The 20703-nt window shown below is 47.8% G+C and overlaps 4 protein-coding genes across 6 annotated transcripts; 1 reads left to right on the top strand and 3 right to left on the bottom strand.

Moving 5' to 3' along the window:
• Positions 1 to 200: 200 nt before the first annotated feature.
• ttc19 (tetratricopeptide repeat domain 19) lies at positions 201 to 3921 on the bottom strand. Of its 2 annotated transcripts, none has more exons than XM_029525363.1 (11): positions 3819 to 3921; positions 3600 to 3715; positions 3427 to 3512; positions 1656 to 1766; positions 1496 to 1534; positions 1368 to 1424; positions 1239 to 1300; positions 1070 to 1164; positions 778 to 941; positions 544 to 661; positions 201 to 467 (listed from the first exon to the last, which is right to left on the bottom strand). In XM_029525363.1, the coding sequence occupies exons 1-11, from the start codon at positions 3911 to 3913 to the stop codon at positions 319 to 321; spliced, it is 1092 nt and encodes a 363-aa protein (XP_029381223.1). In that variant the 5' UTR covers positions 3914 to 3921; the 3' UTR covers positions 201 to 318. The 2 variants fall into 2 exon arrangements, with proteins under 2 accessions (XP_029381223.1, XP_029381222.1); XM_029525362.1 differs by having other exon boundaries at positions 544 to 706.
• Positions 3922 to 4475: 554 nt separating this feature from the next.
• Positions 4476 to 8948, bottom strand: LOC115057798 (zinc finger protein 664-like). 2 transcript variants are annotated; one of them, XM_029525004.1, is made up of 5 exons: positions 8727 to 8948; positions 8431 to 8483; positions 7177 to 7779; positions 6587 to 6734; positions 4476 to 6400 (listed from the first exon to the last, which is right to left on the bottom strand). In XM_029525004.1, exons 3-5 carry the CDS (start codon positions 7198 to 7200, stop codon positions 5061 to 5063), a joined length of 1512 nt encoding a protein of 503 aa, XP_029380864.1. In that variant the 5' UTR covers positions 7201 to 7779; positions 8431 to 8483; positions 8727 to 8948; the 3' UTR covers positions 4476 to 5060. The 2 variants fall into 2 exon arrangements, with proteins under 2 accessions (XP_029380864.1, XP_029380865.1); XM_029525005.1 differs by having other exon boundaries at positions 7177 to 8024.
• A 773-nt stretch (positions 8949 to 9721) lies between these two features.
• LOC115057795 (dynein heavy chain 17, axonemal-like) lies at positions 9722 to 16455 on the top strand. The gene is made up of 21 exons (XM_029524999.1): positions 9722 to 10060; positions 10247 to 10419; positions 10496 to 10682; positions 11128 to 11227; positions 11303 to 11388; positions 11747 to 11872; positions 12475 to 12627; positions 12846 to 12917; positions 13014 to 13181; positions 13254 to 13370; positions 13445 to 13695; positions 13781 to 13967; positions 14053 to 14199; positions 14274 to 14379; positions 14456 to 14559; positions 14681 to 14803; positions 14876 to 15019; positions 15126 to 15296; positions 15385 to 15621; positions 15727 to 15896; positions 15995 to 16455. Exons 1-21 carry the CDS (start codon positions 9722 to 9724, stop codon positions 16131 to 16133), a joined length of 3300 nt encoding a protein of 1099 aa, XP_029380859.1. The 3' UTR covers positions 16134 to 16455.
• Positions 16456 to 16893: 438 nt separating this feature from the next.
• Positions 16894 to 19205, bottom strand: tmub1 (transmembrane and ubiquitin-like domain containing 1). Its single transcript, XM_029525288.1, has 3 exons — positions 19075 to 19205; positions 17676 to 18181; positions 16894 to 17593 (listed from the first exon to the last, which is right to left on the bottom strand). The coding sequence occupies exons 2-3, from the start codon at positions 18137 to 18139 to the stop codon at positions 17242 to 17244; spliced, it is 816 nt and encodes a 271-aa protein (XP_029381148.1). The 5' UTR covers positions 18140 to 18181; positions 19075 to 19205; the 3' UTR covers positions 16894 to 17241.
• Between the last annotated feature and the right edge of the window lie 1498 nt (positions 19206 to 20703).

A 20703-nucleotide genomic window follows, 5' to 3' on the forward strand; every position in this document is an offset into this window, starting at 1 on the left:
GTGTTAATCTGCTGTTTGTGTAACATCAAGGTGATTTCTGTTTACGTCTGTTTATTATCATCACTCTGCTTTTATTCTGACATGTTCAGTAAACACAACAGGAAGTCCTGCCGTGTCCCGCTCTGTGGGAACCTGGAGGGAACCTCACACTCCTTTGACATATCATGTTCAGATCAGGGACCTCTGTGGCGACTCTGGAGGACATTTTCTCCATTCTGGAGGACATCAGGTTTATTCAGACAGCACAAACAACATTTTACAGAAACACAGTAAAAACATGAAACCATCAGTTCTCAGTCCTGAACACAGACCAGGACCTCAGGACCGCTGCCCCTCCTTCTCCTGGTCTTTCCTCTTTTTCACCTCCTTCAGTCCTTCCTGAATCTTATCCATAGCCTCCTGGTCCCCGGCCTGCTGGGCCAGACCCAGAGCCTCCTGGTAGACCTGGACCGAGTCCTGCAACCGGCCTGGTGGATCAAAGATAGCAGATCAGAAAGGAACAGAAACAGAGTAGCAGCTTAAGCCTAAGGGACCTGGTCTGACCTGTGTGCAGCAGGATGCCAGCCATATTTCCCAGCAGGATGTGCTGGTCTGGGTGTCCAGCAGACCGGCTCAGGTCCACGGCCTGTTGGACTAGTACCAGGGCATCATCATGACGACCCTGGAGATCCAGGATGGTGGCCAGGTCGCTCATCAGAACCAGAGTCTGACAGGAAGTGAGATCATTTACATCTGTTTGCACTCCAGGTCTGTCTCCACAGACAGGTGTGTCTTTACCTGTGGGTGGGTGTCTCCCTGCTCCTGGCGACAAATGTTCAGAGCATCCTCGTAGTCCTGTCTTGCCTGGTTCAGGTGCATCGTTGCTGTTCGGTATCGAGCCCGTGAGTCCAGAGTCAGACCGAGGAGGAGGTTGGTGTCCTTCCTCAGAATCTCCTGGTCCTCTGGGGATAAGAACAAAAACTCATTGTCCATGGTCACCTGAAAAGCCTCACGTAGTCTCATCCTGGATGCTGTCCACCTCTCAACCTTCTGCTAACCAAAGTAATGCTGGACTGCTGAACAGTCTCACCTGTCTGCTCCTCAGGTGGGACGGCCTTCAGTCTCTCAAGCTTGCTTCGTAAGGACTCAGTACAGAACCCAAACCCATGTTCAGCCAGCTCTGCCCTTTTTAACAAACAAACAAAAGTCAGGTGTGAGACAGGAAGCTGATCCAGATCTGAGGCTCCACCCGTTCTTACTTGTTCTGTTCAGCGTAGATGGTGGCGAGCTTCAAAGACATCTCGATCACGGCGTTGTCATCCTGGAAATGGATAGGAAGTCAGTGAAGATGGAGGCGGACACACACAGACACACACATGAACACAGACCTGTGGCGTTCCCCCCGACAGCAGGAAACTCATGGCTGCTTTGAAGAGTTTCTCAGCCTAAAGAAGAAAACAGAGTCAGAGCTGGAGGACAGTAGAACCTACAGAAGATGTGACCTGTTTGGACTCACGTTGTCCAGTTGACCCTGGACGTAGGCCAGGTTTGCCATCTGAGGAAACATGCAGAAGACAAGGTCAAAGGTCAGAGCTACAGGTTTAAAGCCTGAGACAGTCTGAGTACCTAGAGCTCCCCTGATCAAGAGCGGGCGTGGCCTGAGGACAGGTGCTCACCAGACTGTAAGTGTAGATGATGGCCTGAGTGTTGTTGGTCTGATGAGCCAGGAAGACGGCCTGATGGAGCAGTTCGGATGCTTCGTGGATATGTCCCTGGGACAAACTGAGCTGGGGGGGAGACAGTGAACAAAGAAAAGGCTGCTTTCTTTCTCTGTCTATCTCTGTCTCATCAGAACCAGCATCTGACAGGAAGTGAGATGACTTACATCCATCTGCTCTCTCAGGTCTGTAACAGGAAGCTGGACTAACATGTTCAGGATCGCTCTTTGTTATCTGGCTTCACCCCAGACATCCATGCTCCTGATAAACAGTCTCACAATGCTGGTTGCCAACTAACTAATTGAATCCAGGTTTCCCATCTAAATCAGTGCATGTGCACATAAAAGGTTGCATACAACAAATCTTACAATGGAGAAGACAATTTTATCGACATTATTTCAGTTCCAACCTCAAAGGACCAAAGAGGACTTGGGACCAGGTCCGCTTACCTGGTGCAGAAAATCAGACGGGTTAACTCGGTCCAGATCTTTTCTCTCTCGGTTCTACGGCTCATATCAACAGGCTGGGCTGGAATTGGACAGGCCATATTTCAAATGCTCAGTTGGTCAGAAGGTGGCCCTGATACACCTGCTGAGCTCTGATCCTGAATTTAACCTGCTCTGGGGCAGATTAGGCTTTCCATGCAAGTTACCATGGCAACGTACCCCAATAGAAAGTGAACCAGCTTCGTGAGACTGAAAACCCAGAATTCGCCCAAAAATTAGCTCGATAAGATGACATCCAGCTTCCTGATACATGACTAAGATCTTTCTCTCTCTCTCTCTCTCTGACATGTGAATTTGCAGTGGAGGATTCTCCATGGGATTATAGCAACGGACTCTTATCTCTGTAACTAATGGGGTGGTGCAGGAGAGATGTCCCTTCTGCAGCCACAGAGAGACCATCTTTCACTGTTTTTACGAATGCCTACGGCTCAAACCTCTGGCCAGGCTGCTGGAGAAGTTTTTACAGGGCAGGTTTTTATCTGTGGTTTTAAGTACACTCACCACAGAAAGACAAATGCCAACTTTTAAACTTTCTGCTAGGACAGGCCAAGATGGCGGTGCATGTTACAGGAGTTACAGGAGAAAAGCTGAGGTGGAGCTGAATGTTGATATTCTTCCTGTTTTTAAAAATATGGTGAAGTCAAGCATGCTAGTGGAGTTCAGTTTTTACAGAGCAGCTCAGGACCTGCAGAGGTTTCAGCTGGTCCTGACCAGAGCTGAGCTCATTTCAATGTCTGTCTGTCTGTCTGTCTGTCTGTCTGACTGACTGACTGACTGACTGACTGACTGTCTGTCTGTCTGTCTGACTGACTGACTGACTGTCTGTCTGTCTGTCTGTCTGTCTGTCTGTCTGTCTGACTGACTGTCTGTCTGTCTGTCTGTCTGTCAGACTGTCTGTCTGTCTGTCTGTCTGTCTGTCTGTCAGACTGACTGACTGACTGACTGACTGACTGACTGACTGACTGACTGTCTGTCTGTCTGTCTGTCTGTCTGACTGACTGACTGACTGACTGACTGACTGACTGACTGACTGTCAGACTGACTGTCAGACTGACTGACTGACTGACTGACTGACTGTCTGTCTGTCTGTCTGTCTGTCTGTCTGTCTGTCTGTCTGTCAGACTGACTGACTGACTGACTGTCTGTCTGTCTGTCTGTCAGACTGACTGTCAGACTGACTGACTGACTGACTGACTGTCTGTCTGTCTGTCTGTCTGTCTGACCTTTGCCTTCTTCAGCAGCAGGATGATCTCGTCTTCTTTCTTCTGACGGTCATCTCGTTGGTCAGAAGATCCGAACAAAGAAAAGGCTGAGACACACACAAGAATAATTTTGATGTCTGAGACTGAAATCGATAAAAATTTCTAGTAAATTCAGCAGCTGAATTTAAACTGACCGACGGCCCACAATCCTCCACTTCCTCCTCTTCCTCTTCCTCCCCCGCTTCTTGTTCCTCTTCCTGTTTCCCAGCAGGTCAAGTGGTTCCCTGCCACTGATGCTGACGTCATAGAGCTGCAGTTTGAACAAACGCGACAGTGACGTCACAGTTCGTTCTCGCTTTTCAGACAAATTAATGGTGAAATGAATAAAACTGTCGGCTGTGGTCCAAACCGACCTGCGTCCAGCTGAGATCCGGCCAAGGTGTCCGGCAGCCCTGCGCCTGGACAGGATCTGACTGAGGACGGCGCGACGCACACAGGACGCCGCCATTTTCCCTGTTTACATCACGGCCGGAAGTGCCGAGGTGCTATTCTGTGCCTTCAGATTAAAAACTGCGGGAAAAGACGCGTCCATCGAAGTTAGAGAATTACAAAATGGAGATAAAGGGGAGAATAGATCTGATTTTAACTCTGTTCTATTCATGTGGAACTTAATCTCTTCTCTTTGTGCTGCAGAACCTGGGACATTTACTGTGGTACTTCATACTGAAGTGCTAATCGTTTATTCATTAACTATAAAAAATATTTATTTAATATGAAGATATAATTTCAATTGTTCCTGTAGGTTTAGGCCTGATCCAGAACTAAAAGTCAGACAAAAATGTCACCCATCTGAGAAGGTCAAAAATAAACCAATTCCTGAGGTCAAAATCAACAAGTCTCAAGACCAGTCTCATGGTCTGAGGAGTCCACCTGGACCAAGATCCACAGGTCCCTAACTCATCCTGATATTCACTCAGCTGGACTGGACCAGATGCTCCACCAGGAATAACAGAGTCCTGACTGTTGTGTGTGAGAAGATCAGACATTCTCAACGTCATTAGTGTCAAACTTTTTTATTTAATCAAAGCAGCCTCGCTGTTTCAGGTCATTTTATATCCAGAAACTACACTTATAGTCTCTCTCACACACACACACACACACACACACACACACACACACACAGACAGACAGACAGACAGACAGACATCTAGTGTTGACTGATGGAGCAGCTAAAGTGTTAAAGCATTGTTTCATTGTGTGTAGCACAGAATCAAAGTGCTTCTTAAACGCTCAGACCGATAGCTCATGATCTGATTAACAGCTGATCATCAGAAAACCAACATAATCAGCGTTGATCAGCTCCTGTCTTGGTGACATCATCATAATGTTGCTGTTTACGGTGATACTGAAGAAACTTTGAAGGATTCTCTGTTGCGTTCTGCAGCCTCTGTTTCTCTGGAGCTTTATAGTGGAGGGATACCAGAGATGATGATGTCAACAGGAAGTTTTTCCAGGTTGAGGGTTCTGATCTGACAGCATTAGTCCCCAACCTGTGTCGCTGCAGCTCCAGTTCCTGAAAATCCTGCAGACCAAAAACGTGCCACGTGTCCTCAGGCATCCAGGTTTGGACAGTCTCAGGCGCATTCTGGCTGGCCTCACTCGGCTGGCCGGTGGTCGGTGAACCTCTTCAAGTGGTAGCGCAGCACTCCTTTGGTTTTGAAAGTCTTGCCACAGCTGCAGGCGTGTGGCCGCTCTCCGGTGTGGTCGAGCTGATGGACTCGCAGCAGTGAGCTGGTGAAGAAGAACTCTCCACAGGTGATGCAGTAGTGGCTCTTCTCTCCAGTATGTTTTGACCTCTGGTGGTTCAGCAGTGAGCCAGATGTAATGAAACTCTGGCCGCAGTCCCGACAGCTAAACGGACGCTCGCCAGTGTGGATCCTCTCGTGGGCCCTCCAGGAGTTGTGGTAGGAAAAGGACTTCTCGCAATAAGAGCACTGGTACAGTTTCTCCTTGGTGTGGCTCAGCCGGTGCATCTTCAGGTAATGAGCAATGGTGAAGCTCTTCCCACAGTCATCGCAGGTGAACGGCTTCTCACCCACATGGAACAGCGTGATGTGGGAGCGGAGGTGGGACGACTGGGTGAACCGCTTGCCGCAGGTGGTGCAGAGGAATGGCCGCTCACCGGTGTGAGTCACCATATGTGACTTGAGATGGGGGGACTGGGTGAACCTCTTCCCGCACTCGGTGCATTTGTAGGGTTTTAGGCCAGTGTGGGTGCGGTTGTGCAGTTTCAGACCCTGCAGACTGGAAAAGCATTTCCCGCACTCGGTGCAGTGATAGTCCCTCACGTCCTCGTGGGTCCTCTGGTGGCAGTGCAGGCCACTCTGCAGCTTGAAGCCTTTGCCACAGGTGGGGCATTTATGTGGCTTTCTGTTGGAGTGAGTGACCTGGTGAAGCTTCAGGCTCTGGGGGTTACTGAAGGTCTTCAAGCATTTCGAACAGGGCAACATTTTCTGGTTCTTGTGCGACTTGCGGTGAAAGTTAAAACCCTGGTAGGAGACAAACATCTTGTTGCAGACCTTGCAGTGGTAGCATTTCTCTCCCTTGTGCATCTCGAGGTGCTTGGTGAGTTCGTCCTGGTTGTTGAAGCCGTCACCGCAGAACCAGCACTTGAAGGGTTTAGTCCCGGAGTGCGTCCGGTGGTGGGTCTTCCAGTCCCTCTTTAGAGCAAAGGTCTTGTCACAGTATGAGCATTGGTAGGGCTCATTGCGGTCGTGGATTTGCTGGTGGATGACAAGGCTCATTAGGGTCGGGTAGGTCTTGCCGCACTGCCAGCACTCATTGGGTTTCAAGCCTCTGTGGATCCTCAGGTGAGCTTCCAGGTGGGACTTCTTGTAGAAACCTTTCTTGCATTCAGAGCAGTAGACCATCTTCCGACCAGTGTTTGTTGGCTGGTCCCGTCTCAGACTCTGGTTACAGAGAACAGGGTGCTCATCTGTTGGAGAGGTCAGAGGTCAAATCAGGACTTCTTTCAGGATTTGTGTTTTCAATTAAATTCAAGCTTTATTTGAAACTCCAAAGATGTGTATCAATCAGGAAAAAGACCGAAGATATAAGATGAAACCCGAACAAAGAGTTCAATATCTCTGAAAGGACTGATCCACAATTAGTCCATGCTTACCCACAGACAGGAAGTCCCGCCCCTCAAGCCACACACTGCAGTCAATCAGTTTGATGGACAACCTCTTGAGGACGGGATATGATTGGATCTCTATGTCTCCGTCTGGCTCCATCTTGATGTGGACCTTCTCAAGTTCTTTAGCAGTGTCCTGGATAAAAAAAGTTTCACTAATCAACTGATGATTTTAAGAAACTCACCCCAGTCCTCAGACTTGAACCAAGTCCAGTACCCTCACAGCCCAGACTTGAACCCGTTGTTGCTCTTTATTTTGATGAGCTCAAATAGAGAATTAATGCCAAGCCGAGTGCTTTCTTATGCCTCGGTAGTTGGTCTGAATTCCACAGACTTGTCCTGTGGACCTTAACCTCATTAAAGACTGTGGACGAGATCCATTCACAGAGACCTCAACACTTCTGTCCCCCAGCCGTCTGTCTTGGTCCTGAATGAACCAGGACAGACGTCACCTGTCACATGTGTGCTGGTTTTTGATCGGACTCAGATCTGGATGCTAGCTCAGTTAGCTCAGGTGTGCTAGCGTGTCCCGGAGTAGTCACCGGTGGACGGAGGGTCTGGGGTGTCGATGTGTTTACCGGGGACGGCGTGTCGGTGTCCATCCCGCCGGTACAGCCGCTGATCTGACCGTGTATACTACGGATCTGACGGACCGAGTCCGGGAGCGAAGACAGGAAACTTCAGGAGCAGCGGCCACTTCCGGGTAAAAGTTCAGCCCCCGACACGTGACTGCTGCTGCCCAGGAACACGTGGTGTTCGGACAGCGGGTTGATTTTTTTTTTTTTTTTTTAACTTTATTAGCATAAATTACAAGTTTACATATCTTGGACATAACGTTATCACACTATGCAGAGATTATAAAATTGCAGGTCTTCAACATAAAACACATCTGGACAGCAGGCGGAAATCACAGCAAGGGGCACTGGATGCACTTCCTGTATGACGGCATGCTTCTGTAGTTCAGGGGCGGTAATGGAAAAATAGTGGTCTGACGAAAAACCAGGATCATGGTCTCATTCCTGAACTTTTAACTGTGCAGCTGCTTAACAGCAGGAAACCGGGCTTAACCAGTGACAAGCCACTTCCTGTGGCCTAATGTCTTCATTGCTGCAGGGAGGGTCACTCTGGAGGACATCAGTTCTTTCATCCACCTTTCTGATGTTCTGGTTTTTATTATGTGTCTGAAATGAAGACATTGCAGAGTAAACAGATCTTTATTAAAGAGTGAATGAACACAGCTAGTTGGTTCAGGATGCACATGCAGCACTTCATGTGAGGGGAAACCCCCTAACCCCCCCAAACAACAGACTGGGATAGGACCAGGTTTCTTACTGGCCTTTGAAAGTCCTTTCCATATGAACCACAGGAGCCAGTTTGAACTGCAGACGCACCAGCTAACACCTGGTTGGTCCAGAGTCAGACTCACCTGCAAACAGACCAGGTAACACAGCCTGGAAAGTGAACTGTATCCTCAGACTGCAGGTTCACAAACATGCAGCGCTTACACCAGGTTCACTAGATACTTTAGGCACAGCAGGTCTGGGTCTGAACAGGTAACAGCTAGACAGGCTAATGTGTTTGAACAGGAGGACTGTACAGAGTTCAGTGATCAGACATGGAGCAGTAACTGGGTTCAGTCAGCTGATCGGCGGTCAGGTGTCAGTTGTGCTGGGATCAGATAAACGCTTCGGTCAGTCTTTGTCACAGCACCCCCACATTCAGAACACACTGCTTAGCAGGAGTGCTACAATTCGGCCTTTTGTTTACATCATCTCCCAGCAGACGCTGCCCCTCCCACACTTACTTCGTCACAGAGATGTGGAGACACTCACCCCCGGCATAGTGCTCTGACGTCACAAACTGGTCTTCTGAGGTCAGTCACCACCTATCAGAGATCAGTGTTAATGAATAGGTAGACTCACCTGAAGACTGACAGACTGAGCCTAAGGCCCTGAATCAGAATACGCTTCAGTCCGGTTTTGTCACGGCCCCCCCCACCCCCCCACCCCTGAACAAACTGCTGGTGCGTGGGGGGGGGGGGGCTTCAGTCGGCCTTTTATGTCATCCCTTTCAGGAGGAGGGCAGGTAAACACTTATGTGTGGCTGTGGTGCGTTCAGGAGCTCTTACCTGTTCTGGGGGAAATCGGAGATCCTTCCTTGGTCTACATCAGGGTTGTAGATAACGGATCAGCAGTATACTGGCCACTCAGGTCCTGCAGAGCCCAGGACAGACCCGATCCGGATCAGCTGACCCGTGTATGAATCCAGTTTTCAGCGACTAGTTCGATTCCCTTCAGCTCCGAGCTGAGCTGAGCTGAGCTGAGCTGAGCTGAGCTGGTTATCGTCCGGCTCCCCCGGCTCCCCCGGCTCCCCCGGCTCCCCCGGCTCCCCCGGCTCCCCCGGCTCCCCCGGCTCCCCCGGCTCCCCCGGCTCCCCCGGCTCCCCCGGCTCCCCCGCAGAACGCCTGTCTCCCGCCTGAAGCCGCCATGATGGCTGCCTTCGCGCGTTACAGTGCTCCTTTAAAGAGCGCATCGACCAATCACAGCGAGTCTTCTTCTTCTTCTTCGCCTTCTCCCCGTTCGTCGTCTTCTTCTGTGCAGTTAGAAGGCAGACAGTTCCCCCCAGTTTTTCTGGCAGAGGAAAACAAAAAACAAAAAACACAATACAGAATTTAACGACCTTTTGGATGAATGCAGTCAGTTCTGGAGGGACAACTGAAGGGACGACTTTTACTGATGGAATTGAAGAATTGAATACAATTCACCCTGACTACTAAAAACAAAAAGTGCATTAAAAAATCAGAATATAGAGTAACTGTGGTCACCAGTGTTTTTAAATATTGTATCATCAATGTGACAAGAAACTACACCGAAAAACACATGAATTAATAAATACATTACACAGATTAAAAACTGAAAATACTACGCTAAAGATTTTATTATATTAGCAGTTTAAACTTGACTTTAATATATATTGACTGTAGTTGGCAACGCTGGTTTAATGTCGAATAGATAAATAAAACAGGCTTGGCATTAACTATTACGACAGACCCTGAAGGCAGCAAACGACCGTTAGAACAATACGTCAGTTATTGTCAGTTATTTTCAGTTATTGTCGGTTCTGATGGCGGTCAAAGACCAGCTGCTGGATCCTGTTCGCGGCTTCACGATCAACAGTTTGAGGGTCAGTGAGGAGCGATGGGGGAAGTTTGTGCAAGAGAACCAGGTGCTTTTCAACAGTTTCTGTAAAAGTGCAGATCACCAGCACCTGTTCATATGTCAGGACCCGGACTCCGGACTCTCCGTCAACCTGGACTTCCCCCAGACCTCCCAGGGTAAAGTCATTTGTGTGTCCAAAACCAGACCCGAAGCCTTGACCAAAGAAAACTCTAGAAACATTTTGATTTTTCAAGAAGCTCGAGGAAAAAATGTTCTGAACTTCATCACCTGTGTGACTGAGCAGGTATAGTGAGGCTACCTGTTAGCTTAGCATAAATTCAGGTAAGGCTAACTGTGACAGTTAGCATAAAGTCAGGTGGGTCAATGTTGACAACAGGTTAGAGTAAATGAAATGAGGCAGCGCCCCCTGGGGGACATTCAAGCTGCAGCTGATGATGGATGGTTGAAGGTGTCTTGTGTCCCCCATGAGGTGACCTGCCCATTGCTTAGCAACCTGGAGGGCATGGCTGACAAAGCTCTGAGCACCATGAAGCGGCAGCAGACCGAGGCGGCGTTGATGAAGGCTCAGATACAGGGATGGACTTTCCTGCCTCATCCTGACTGCCTCCATCATGACAGGCACTATGACAACGCTGAAAGAGGGTGAGTATATCAAAGCAAGGTCTTTTTCAATAGAGAAACAGGAAGTTGATCGCATCTCGCCCATCTGCTCTAACAGCAAGGTGTCAGACTTAAAGCTGCTGCAAGCCTGTGATTGGACGATCATAGAGTGGGCAGAGCTGGTGTCAGATTTTCTACAGCAGGACTCATCTCAACCAGTTGTGGACGGACTGAAGCCGCTTCCCACAGAGGAGTTTCAGTTCTGGAAGAGCCGACTGAAGAACCTGCTCTTCCTCCAACAGCAGGTGAGGAGTGTAGGGCTGCTGGAATCCAAACCTAAATCCAGAATCATACCCGATCCTCATGAATTCCTGTTCTCAGTCAATTTATTGTTTGTCACTGATTGAAATTATTAATAAAAAATCAGCTCACATCTGGATCATCTGAGATCCTGCAGTTTCCCATGGCAGCTGATTAATGAAGCCAGTAAACACTGAAAACGTTATCTGCAACCTCAACCTGAGCTGAAATATGATTGATTGCTATTGAACAAACTGGCTTTAACGCTGATTCTGCACAGACTGTTTGACTACCAGATCCTGGATCTCCTCATCTCCGCACCTCCGAGCTCCTGATCAACTAGTCTGAGCTTAACAAGCTTGTTGAACTACAGGAACATATCAAGGTGCTGGTCCAGATCATGAAACCTGTAGTGTAGTTGTGCACTTTCTGTTGTTGTTGTGTGTTCAGCTGATGAGCAGCAGAGCTCAGCAGCTGGCCTTCATCGTTCAGGAGGCACAGAGTGTCTACTGGTCTATACTGAGGGACATCTGCAGAGACGTCCAGGAAGGTAGACATCACTCCATGAGCTGATCAACAACATTTGTCAGCTGCAGCTTGAAACTCACTTGATGTCTTACCTCAGGTGTGAAGGAAGCAGAGGATGTGACTATGAATCTGGCTGGTCTGCAAGAGAAGCTGGAGGAGGTAGAGCAGATGCAGTACCAGCAGGTACCTGACAGATGAGCAGGTCAACAACAACAAAATAACACACCTCTTCTCATTTCTGTGTACAGATTTTCATTCAGTGCCATTGATTGGTCAGGCTTTATTTAACCAATGGATTCACTTTAAAACAAAACTTCAATGTGTTAGGCAAGGCTTGTTGAAACGTTTAGCTTAGCTTAATGTAAGGAGTGGCCTAGACTGTTAGGATCACACCTGAACAATGCACTGCGGGATTGTTAGTGGACAGTAGGGTGTTAGATGTATGTTCGGTAGTCGCTGGTAGGGTGAGTACTGGTGTGAAGCTTCTCCAGGTATTCGTGTGATATCATCAGATTGTGACTGTAGTATGTGTGATTGGCAGGTTGGGGACAACATGGCGTTTGTGCTGGAGGAGGTCCGTCTAGTGTGGACCAGGTCTGAATTCTACTGTCGACCCTGCAGGATGGTGGTCCTTCTGCAGGAGATCTGCAACCTCTTCATACACTTGGTACTGAGAGTGTGCATCCTGTCTGTCATCACCAGCCTCCTTCAAATCTTTTACGCCCACATTCATTTCTGTGTGTTCATCCCTTTGTGTTTTTCACAAGCAGCAAAGCTCCAGTCAAGGAGTCACTATTCACTATTTTAAGAAGGAAAAACAGAAATAACCATCAGGAGGAATAAGCTGATGGGGGAGGAGGCACTTCCTGTGGACTGAAGAAGTTAACTCCATTAACAGCTGTTTTTAATCATTACAACTAGAACCTGTTATTTTTACTTAATTTTAATTACTAATGCACATTTGGTGGTAACAGTCATTAATCCTCTTCACATTTGTATGTGTTGCTCGCATTTTCATTGTATTCCCTTTCCTCCTCTCTCTCCTCCCCGCCTGTCAAGGGAGATGGCTCCGCCCACTTTTCAGAGGTTTTCTGCCTCTGAAAGGAAGTCTTTCCCTCCACTGTCACAAAATGTTTGTTCCTGGAGGGAATTGTTTGGTCTCTTTATATAATCACAGAGAGTTTGGTCTTGACCTTCACTGTTTGAGGAGCCTTGAAATAACTGATTTAGTGTTGTATAAATTTGATTTGATTCATACTCCTGTTATAGAGCAGGAAGCTCCTGTGTGGTGAGGAAATGATGCGTGGTCTCGTGTCAAAACCTGGCCTGATCCTAGATGATGTCAGACTAGTGATCAGGACCCTGCAGGCCTTCAAAGAGGCCTACAACCAGACCAGGACTCAACTGGAGGGCCAGAAGAAGGTACAGGTGCAGATAATTTGACTTGAAGATGTGTGTGAACCGTGAAACTTTTTTTCTTCTTCTGCTGCTGTTGTCACACAAATGTAAATGTATGTAAATTCAGTAAGCCCTGAGGGGGTTTACTGCAGGTGACACGTGACAGCAACTAAAACAACCAACAGAAACAGGGAAATAAGAACAAAGTAAAAAGAATAAATTAGTCACCTGTGTCTCTGCAGAGCTGGGACTTCGCTTCACACCTGGTCTTCTTCCACCTGGATAACTTCTTGCAGCGTCTGCACGCCCTTCAGGTAGAGATAATGATAGTGACGTGATAATCATCATGCTGATGATTGACATTCTTGTTCTGGTTGAGGTAAACCAGGTCTGGCTGTTTTTCCCTACAGGACGTGTTCTCTGTCAGTGTGAAGCTGTATAAGCTGGACCAGGTAGTTCTGTCAGGTGTCAACGGCAGCATGTGGACTGATGTGGTTCAAGATCTGTATCAAGACTTCCTGTTTCACGTGACGGTCCTGTCTGATTGTGACTGTGACCCCACTGACCCTGAAGACAGGGTGAGGGTCCGCTGATCTGGATCAGGTACTGTCTGTGTGACTCAGCTTGATTTGACTCCTCCTTCTTCTTAGAGTTTCGAGCTGCACTTAGAGCAATTCCAGATTCAGGTGTCAGATTTGGAGAGACGCCTCGTGTCAGTCCTTACCAGAGTCCTGGACACCTGCAGGACCTCCGCCTCTGTGGCCAAGGTACAAGGCTGGACCTGAACTCCAGTCCAACAACCGAGAGAGGAGCTCTGATACTGATTTGGTCTGTGTTTCAGCTAATCAGCACGTTCAGGTTTTTCCTGGACCGGCCCCTGTTCCACAATCAGCTGCGTCCTGCTCTGGTGCAGCTGCTGGATATGGTCCTGAATGAGCTGGATCAGACAGAGGTGCTGTTCCACAGAAAGAAAGAGGGATCAGATACCTACAGTAAGTTCAGTCCAGGTGCTGCTGCTGAACTCTGCTGGACTCAGCAGCTTCGACTCAGAGCTGAAGAGTCTGTGAGGAACTACATGATGCTTCAGGACTGGTAAGACCGCATCCCTGAACACACAGCCTTGTCTTTACCCCTGTCCCCACAGGTTCCCACTCTGGACCTGCTGGTCTCTATTCAGGTGTGTGGACTCAGCCCATGTGGTCCAGCAGAGGTTCCAGCAGATTGTTGACATCCTGCAGGACTTCAGAGACAAGATGAGGTCAGATTGTAGCTTACAGCTGGACTCAGACTGTGGACTCATCTTGGAACTACCTTTGATACAAATCAACCAGCAAGGCATGATGGCAGTCAGCGGCTCCCACAAGGTGTGCATGTGTGCACACAACAAGTGAACGTCTAGGACTCAGACTTTGTGTGTATGTGTGTATCTTACTGTGTGTGCATTAATAGCTGGAAGCGTTGCTACGGGAACTCAGGTATGTGAGCAAGGAGACAGATGTTAAACTCCGCCCCTGCATGGCCAAAATCTTCAGCTGTAGAGATGACATCATACAAACCTACCTGATGCTGAGTCACATGGTGTCTTGTTACAACCAGGTACACACAGGCTGAGTCCAGGTGATGTCAGAGCAGAGAGCAGGAAGGTGAAGGTCATGTGTTTCCTTCTTTAGGTGGTGGGTGAGGTCGTGCAGGTTGAGCTTCCACTAATCAAGGACCAGCTGCAGGACCTGAACCAGTCTTTGTCAGAGCTGCAAAGGAGCACCTGGGGCTCTGAAGGTGACATGTCACATGACACACCACGTGAGTAATTTTGTTTCTCTCTGTGTACTCACATCTGTGTGCTTCTGTTTAGTTGTACAGCAGCTGGTGGAGCAGCAGACACTCAAAGTGTTAAGGTTTCACTCCACAGTGAGTGAGGCCAGAGCCAACATGGACACCATTACACACATCATTCAGGTCAGTCAGCTGACCTTTGACCTCTGCAGCATCATCTGAACTCTGAGTTTCCCTCACTGCTACTGTTCACCTGGTCAGACACACTGTGGAAATGCCATAACAGGTGTTAATGTGTGTACAGGAGTGGGCGGACCTTCAGTTGCTGCAGCGCTCAGGTGACTCACTGCTGCTGGAGAGAGGAGCAACACAGAACAGCTACAGGCGCATTGAAGAAGAGGGACAAGAGCTACTCCACTTAATACAGGTAGAAACTGTGTGGGCAACAGGGACATGTGACAAGAGGACAGGTGTTGGTGTAACTCCTAATTGTCCTCAGCTGAACAGGAATCTGTATGGAGCTTTGGACTCTTCTGAGTCCTGGGTGAAGTATCTGGACCACATTGATGACAAAGTTCAGGATGGACTGTTTCAACTGTTGCTCAGATCACTGCACTTCCTGTCCAACAACATGGACCCACAGGTTCACACACCAGGACACATCAGACAGAACACCTGAGAGAAGCACAATGAAAATAACACAATTCAGTTTAAGACAGACATTTGTGTGTTTGTGTGCGTGACCACAGACCTGCAGTGGAGCCTTGTTGGCAGTCTCTTTGGAGCTGCAGGAAACAGGAAGTGTGTATGAACCCCCAGTGAAGAGCCTGTCTGACTTCCTGATGACCATCATCAGTGATGTTTACACTGTGGCCACTCTGCCGCCGCGGATTACTATCAGATGTCAAAGCAACTACCAGGTGACCCTGACATCACTCTTGACACATCACACTGAGCCCTGTACAGGCCATAAAGGAGGAGCCAATTAACTACCTCTCTGTCTTTCAGGTGTTACTACAGCAGAGACCAGAGCTCTCTGTGTTAGAAAAGGAAGTGATGCAGCAGGTGCAACATGTGAAGAAGGAGGCGGAGCTTCTAAGGGTTGAGTTGGACAGGTACTCTCACCTGTGGCAAAGTGATAGACAAGCAGTGATGCAGGAATTCCTGACCTACAGCAGGCAGCTGGGACCTGAGGAGCTTGAGGCGGATGAAACTCCGCCCACCCTGAAGGACTTCCAGAGAGAGGTGAAACACACCTGACCTTACCTGTGCTCCATCTTGCTGTTGGTCAGGGTCTGCAGGGGCTTGTTGTTGCCTCTCAGCCATCTGTTAGTGTGTGCTCTGTTTCAGATTGAGTCTCTGCAAAGACTGAGCACTGAAGTCACACACCTGGATGACATAACTGTGCTGCATGGCTGGCTGCAGGTTGACCTGCAACCTTTCAGAGACTCACTGCTGTCAATCATCCACGGCTGGAAAAACATGTACACAGAGCACCTGTTAGATGCTGTCAGAGACAGGTAATCTCACCTGTTAGATGCTGTCAGGGACAGGTAAACTCACCTATTGGACATTATAAGAGGCAGGTGTGTCACCTGTGTCTCTAATGTGTGATCAGTCTGCAGAAGGTGACTGAGCATGATGGTGATGAAGAGTCTTCGTCTTCTTCCAGTTACCCTTTGACAGAAACCATCATCCTGCTGGGAGCTGCAGGTGTGGAGCTGCCTGAACACCTGTCAGCTCAGTTACAGGTATAACCTCACTGATATCTTACTGACTGGCCCCTTCAGTAAGGACCTCGCCAGGACTGGATGTTTTTAAAATCTGCCTAAGAACCTATTTTTATTCCTTGCCATTTAGAACCTTTTAGTTTTTTGTTGTGTTCATGCATTTTATTTTTTTCTTGCTCTGGTTGTACGTTATTATCCAGCTGTTGCTCAGCATCTATTGTTTTTAAGTGTACTTTATCAATGAATTGACTTAATCAGCAGCTGACAATCAGTTGATCAGATTGTGACTGTGTGTAGGAACTGATGTGTTCATATTCTGGTCCTGGACTCTGGAACACTCTGTTCTCCACTGATGAAACTAATAAAAACAATCGATCGGTCAGTCTGAAGGTGCCGGACGTTGATTCATTCATCTTCTTCCTCTGATCCATTTCCGGGGCACGGGGGGTCCTATAGCCAATCCCAGCTCACCCTGGACAGGTCTCCGGTCCATCACAGATACAGACAGAGACCAACAACCACTCAGACCTACGAACAATTTAGAGTCACCAATTAACCCAAACATGATGTCTTTGGAGGCCCCAGGCCGGGAAGAGCTAACCACTGTTCTGCCGTGCTTCTGGTGCAGGACATTTTTCTGTTAAACGTGACATCAGTTCCATAGTTTTTTAGCTCAAAACCCTGAGAACTACTGTTCCTCTGACCTCCAGGGCAGAAGTAACAACAGGTCTGTGAACCAAAGGACAGTCCTCAATCTGCTGGTCCATTTCACAGAGATACACAAGCAGCAACTTAAATAAAGTATTTAATAGATTTTCTTCAAAAGCTGAATTTACAGAGACCTTCAGACAGACAGGTGAGCAGACAGACAGGTCTGGTGTTACAGCCTGGCAGTTGACAGAAACCAGAAAGTAAGAGGCACAATGATGAAAATCTACGGAAATGTGATCTTAAAAAAGAAAAAAAAAAAAAAAGAGTCCTTGTGTCTTTGTTTACACTGTCTCCATGGCAACAGACATAAAAACATACATTAATTCTATCAATGCAGCTTCCTCTCGCAGGTTTCACTCCCAGCCAGCTCTCAGCTAAGAGGTCAAACATATAGCTGCCTGTGTGGCAGCCATTCCAATAGCAGCTAGCGGCGGTAGACTCCAAAGGCCACCAGGCTGAGGAAGATGGTGACTCCGACCAGCGAGGCAGTGGCCGGCGCCGTGAAGAACTGCCGGTACTGGATCTGACAGTACCACAGTACTGACAGCATGAGGACCAGCAGGGGCACCATGAGGCTGCCCACGTTCAGAGCCACCTGAACCTGGTCTGCAGGTCTCGGCCCTCCTGCTGCCCCCCGCCCGGCATGCTGGGAGATGTGACAGTGCAGGACACAGTTATGGACCAGGTTCAGAGAGGCCAGAGTCTGAGCGTCATCCTGCAGCAGCTGACCCTGGTAGATCAACCGGACCTGCTGCTCCTGACCCGCAAAGTAGGTCCTGAAAGGTCAGAGGTCAACACATCATTCATCATGTCAGATGTCAACACTAACAGAGGTTCTTCAGTCACAATAGTACAAACCGTTTGATGTATCCAATTGTATCCTGCGGTTTGACCTGAGCTGTTCTTTCTGTGTCATTGAGAAACTTCAGTCTGACCACCATGTTCCTCTGAGACGATGAAGGCTCTCCTCCTCCTCCTCCTCCTCCTCCTCCATTCCTCACCCCATCTTCTGTCGTATCCTCCCCACTTTCTCCTGCCCCTTCCTCCTTCTCTTCCTGGGTTGAGGGGGGTGGGGTTTCTGTCAACGAGCTGTCACTAACAGAGCTGGAGGGGGATGAATAGGAGGATGATGTGGTGGTGGAGGTGGAGGTGAGTGGGATGTCCTGGTGGGAGGAGGGGGTGGAGCCTGTGGTGGAGGTAAAGAGATGTTCTGGGGGCTCTGAGGTGCGGGTGGAGATCCAGGCAAGCAGCAGCACAGTGAGCAGCAACAGAGAGCCGAACAGCAGCGTCACCTCGTCCCCCACGCCTTCAATCAGAGCCATCGCCCCTGGCAACGCTCGCTGAGGTCAACACGGGTCACACACCTACACAAAGGGGGCGGGGCTTAGCATCAACACCTGAATACTCACTGTCTGCAGGTGGAGAAAGAATGAAAAGTCTGCGCTTTCTGATCATCAAGACCAACAGGTTGTTCCCTGTGTTCTGGGCCTGAAATGACCTCTGCCTGGACCAATCTAGCCTCTGACCCTGCAAATGTGGTCATTGTGTCACTTTCGGCTTCACTGACCAATCAGTGAACTCCAGTTTTCTTCTGTTAAAGCTGCTGTTTATTATCGTTTATAGTGTTACTGACATTACATTACTTCGGAAACTATAGCAGATGTGGTTCGTTTGACTGCTATCAGGAATCCGTTCATATTACAACGTTTAATACCCAAAGGAATAAAGTCAACGTCACTGTGGCGTCATATGGTTCAAAACCAGTTGAGATAATCAGTGACCTGATCTTTGATTGGTATTTAACTCAACGGTGATTTCCGGTTATTGTGTCCTTCAGCTTCGAAAAGGCCTCATTCATTAATTATCTAAATGACATCCGGATGAAAAGTCTCAACTTCATTTTTCTGTTTCTAAACATGACCTCGTTGATCAGGTCTCGGACCGTCACATCTGAACTTTATTATCCGCTCTGAAACTTTCTGTATTGACTTGTGCAGGTGTGATAGCCGATCACTAACCCGGGTTAGTCCGGTGTCAGCCCGGGTACCGACCTCAGCGTCAGTGAAACACTGAGCACTCTAAAACTGCTGATGATGATTGATCCCTGTATCGTGCTAAACTCTGAGCTAACTGCTAACGGTGACTAAAGCCGCAGCAAGTAGACTAACATACGTGCTAACCGCTACCAGCCGGCTGATTCCCACCGGAAAGAGTCCGTTTGAATTGAAGTGTGACGAAACAGAAAAATAAAACTCACAGTTCAGTTACTCGACATCACATCACAGCACGTTAGCCTGCAGCTAACAGACACTTCCTGCTGCTTCTTCTTCTGCGGTCCTGCCGCGCTGTCGCTCGGTGACGTCATGCGCCCCTTCCTGGTTCTGCAGGTTTTTGACGGAGATAATCAATTTTATTTCTACCGTCAAATCAAAGAGAGCAGCTCCACACCGCACCTGTCCATGGAGTTGTTAAAGACATAAGGGCACACCTGGACACTGAGGAGGGGAAACCAAACATCAGAGTGGGCGGAGCCATCTGAGGACAGGTAAAGGGGGGGCAAAAAAAACGTTTAGAAGAGATAACTGAAACCACAAAATAATTAAAAATTATTAACGAGCTGCTGTAATTAAAAATAAAGACGTTCTAATTGAAGTGGCATTGGCAGTAATGAAAACTAACAGTGTCAGCTGCAGAGATTATTCACCAGCTGCAGGGAAGAAACAAACTTAATGATATGTGATGGTGAGATATGCGTTCATGACGCCCCACCCCCAGGATTAACATTTATTGTTTTACATTGTTAGTTTTTTCTTATTAATTTGATATTTTTTTCTCAATATAAGTTCATTTTTTTAATTATTTAGTTTTTCATCAAAATACTGTCAAGAATTTTTTTAATATCTCAAATATGAACAAAAATATGAAAGTCAAATAATAACTTATGTCTTCAAAATGTGAAAAAATGAAAATGGAGTCCTGAGCTGAGGAAACTCTATCCCGGGTCTGGACATAGAGATCGTGGAAGAGTACAGATACCTGAGTGTTCACCTCAACAATAAACTGGACTGGTCACTACACACTGATGCACTATACAAAAAGGGCAAGAGTTGCCTCCACCTACTGAGAGGACTGGAGTCCTTTGGAGTGACCAGTCCTCTGCTCAGGACCTTCTATCACTCTGTGGTGGCCTTTGCTATCTTTTGTGCAGTGGGAGTTCAATGAGGGAGAGGAAGAGGCTCAACAAGCTGGTCACAGTAGTCGCATCTGTCCTGGACTGAGTGAGATACTGAGGATATTGGCCAAATTGGCATTCATCCTGGACAACCCCTCCCACCCCCTTCATGACACTGTGGGTAAACTAAGCAGCTCCTCCAGCGCTACGACAGGTTATTCATTCAGCAGCTATCAGACTGGACAACAACTCTCTGTCGCTGCAATAAAGTCTGCGATCTGGACTTTTACTATTATCTTCACTACCTCAACCACATACACTGTATTGCAATATTTAACATATAGCTTTTGAACATCTTTTGCATTTTTCTTCTTCTTCTATTTGTTCTATACCTGTATTTGTTGCTGTGACAACCAAATTTCCCATATGTGGAATAAATAAAGTACTATCTTATCAGTGAGAACACTTCTGTGTGATTATTTGTTGTTCAAATGATGGAAGCATTGTTTCAGGAATAAAGCTGGAAAAGGTGTGGCCTGTTAGACTGGAGGTCAATCAGCTCCATCTGATGTTTAGATGCTTTTCCCATGTCAGCTGTAAAAAAATCACGAGCAGTTCAAAACAGCATTTCTGCACTTCAAAGTCAGAAAGGTTTATCAGTTTATCAGCAAAACGGGAATTTTGAAGAAGACATGGAGACTCAGTTTGTCTTTG

The sequence above is a fragment of the Echeneis naucrates genome, chromosome 17, assembly GCF_900963305.1.
Source record: "Echeneis naucrates chromosome 17, fEcheNa1.1, whole genome shotgun sequence".
In the NCBI taxonomy this organism is placed as follows: domain Eukaryota; kingdom Metazoa; phylum Chordata; class Actinopteri; order Carangiformes; family Echeneidae; genus Echeneis; species Echeneis naucrates.

Coding starts and splice junctions, on each gene's coding strand:
- LOC115057798 (XM_029525004.1), bottom strand. CDS start 7,200: ATGGACACCGACACGCCGTCCCCG. Junction 6,735..7,176: donor ACACCGACACGCCGTCCCCG/GTAAACACATCG, acceptor TTTTTTATCCAG/GACACTGCTAAAGAACTTGA. Junction 6,401..6,586: donor GCGGGACTTCCTGTCTGTGG/GTAAGCATGGAC, acceptor CCTCTCCAACAG/ATGAGCACCCTGTTCTCTGT.
- tmub1 (XM_029525288.1), bottom strand. CDS start 18,139: ATGGCTCTGATTGAAGGCGTGGGGGACGAGGTGACGCTGCTGTTCGGC. Junction 17,594..17,675: donor ACAATTGGATACATCAAACG/GTTTGTACTATT, acceptor CTGACCTTTCAG/GACCTACTTTGCGGGTCAGG.
- LOC115057795 (XM_029524999.1), top strand. CDS start 9,722: ATGGCGGTCAAAGACCAGCTGCTGGATCCTGTTCGCGGCTTCACGATC. Junction 11,873..12,474: donor GCAACCTCTTCATACACTTG/GTACTGAGAGTG, acceptor CTCCTGTTATAG/AGCAGGAAGCTCCTGTGTGG. Junction 15,622..15,726: donor TGAAGGACTTCCAGAGAGAG/GTGAAACACACC, acceptor GCTCTGTTTCAG/ATTGAGTCTCTGCAAAGACT.
- ttc19 (XM_029525362.1), bottom strand. CDS start 3,913: ATGGCGGCGTCCTGTGTGCGTCGCGCCGTCCTCAGTCAGATCCTGTCC. Junction 1,425..1,495: donor TCCAGGGTCAACTGGACAAC/GTGAGTCCAAAC, acceptor TTTCTTCTTTAG/GCTGAGAAACTCTTCAAAGC. Junction 1,301..1,367: donor TGTCGGGGGGAACGCCACAG/GTCTGTGTTCAT, acceptor ATCCATTTCCAG/GATGACAACGCCGTGATCGA.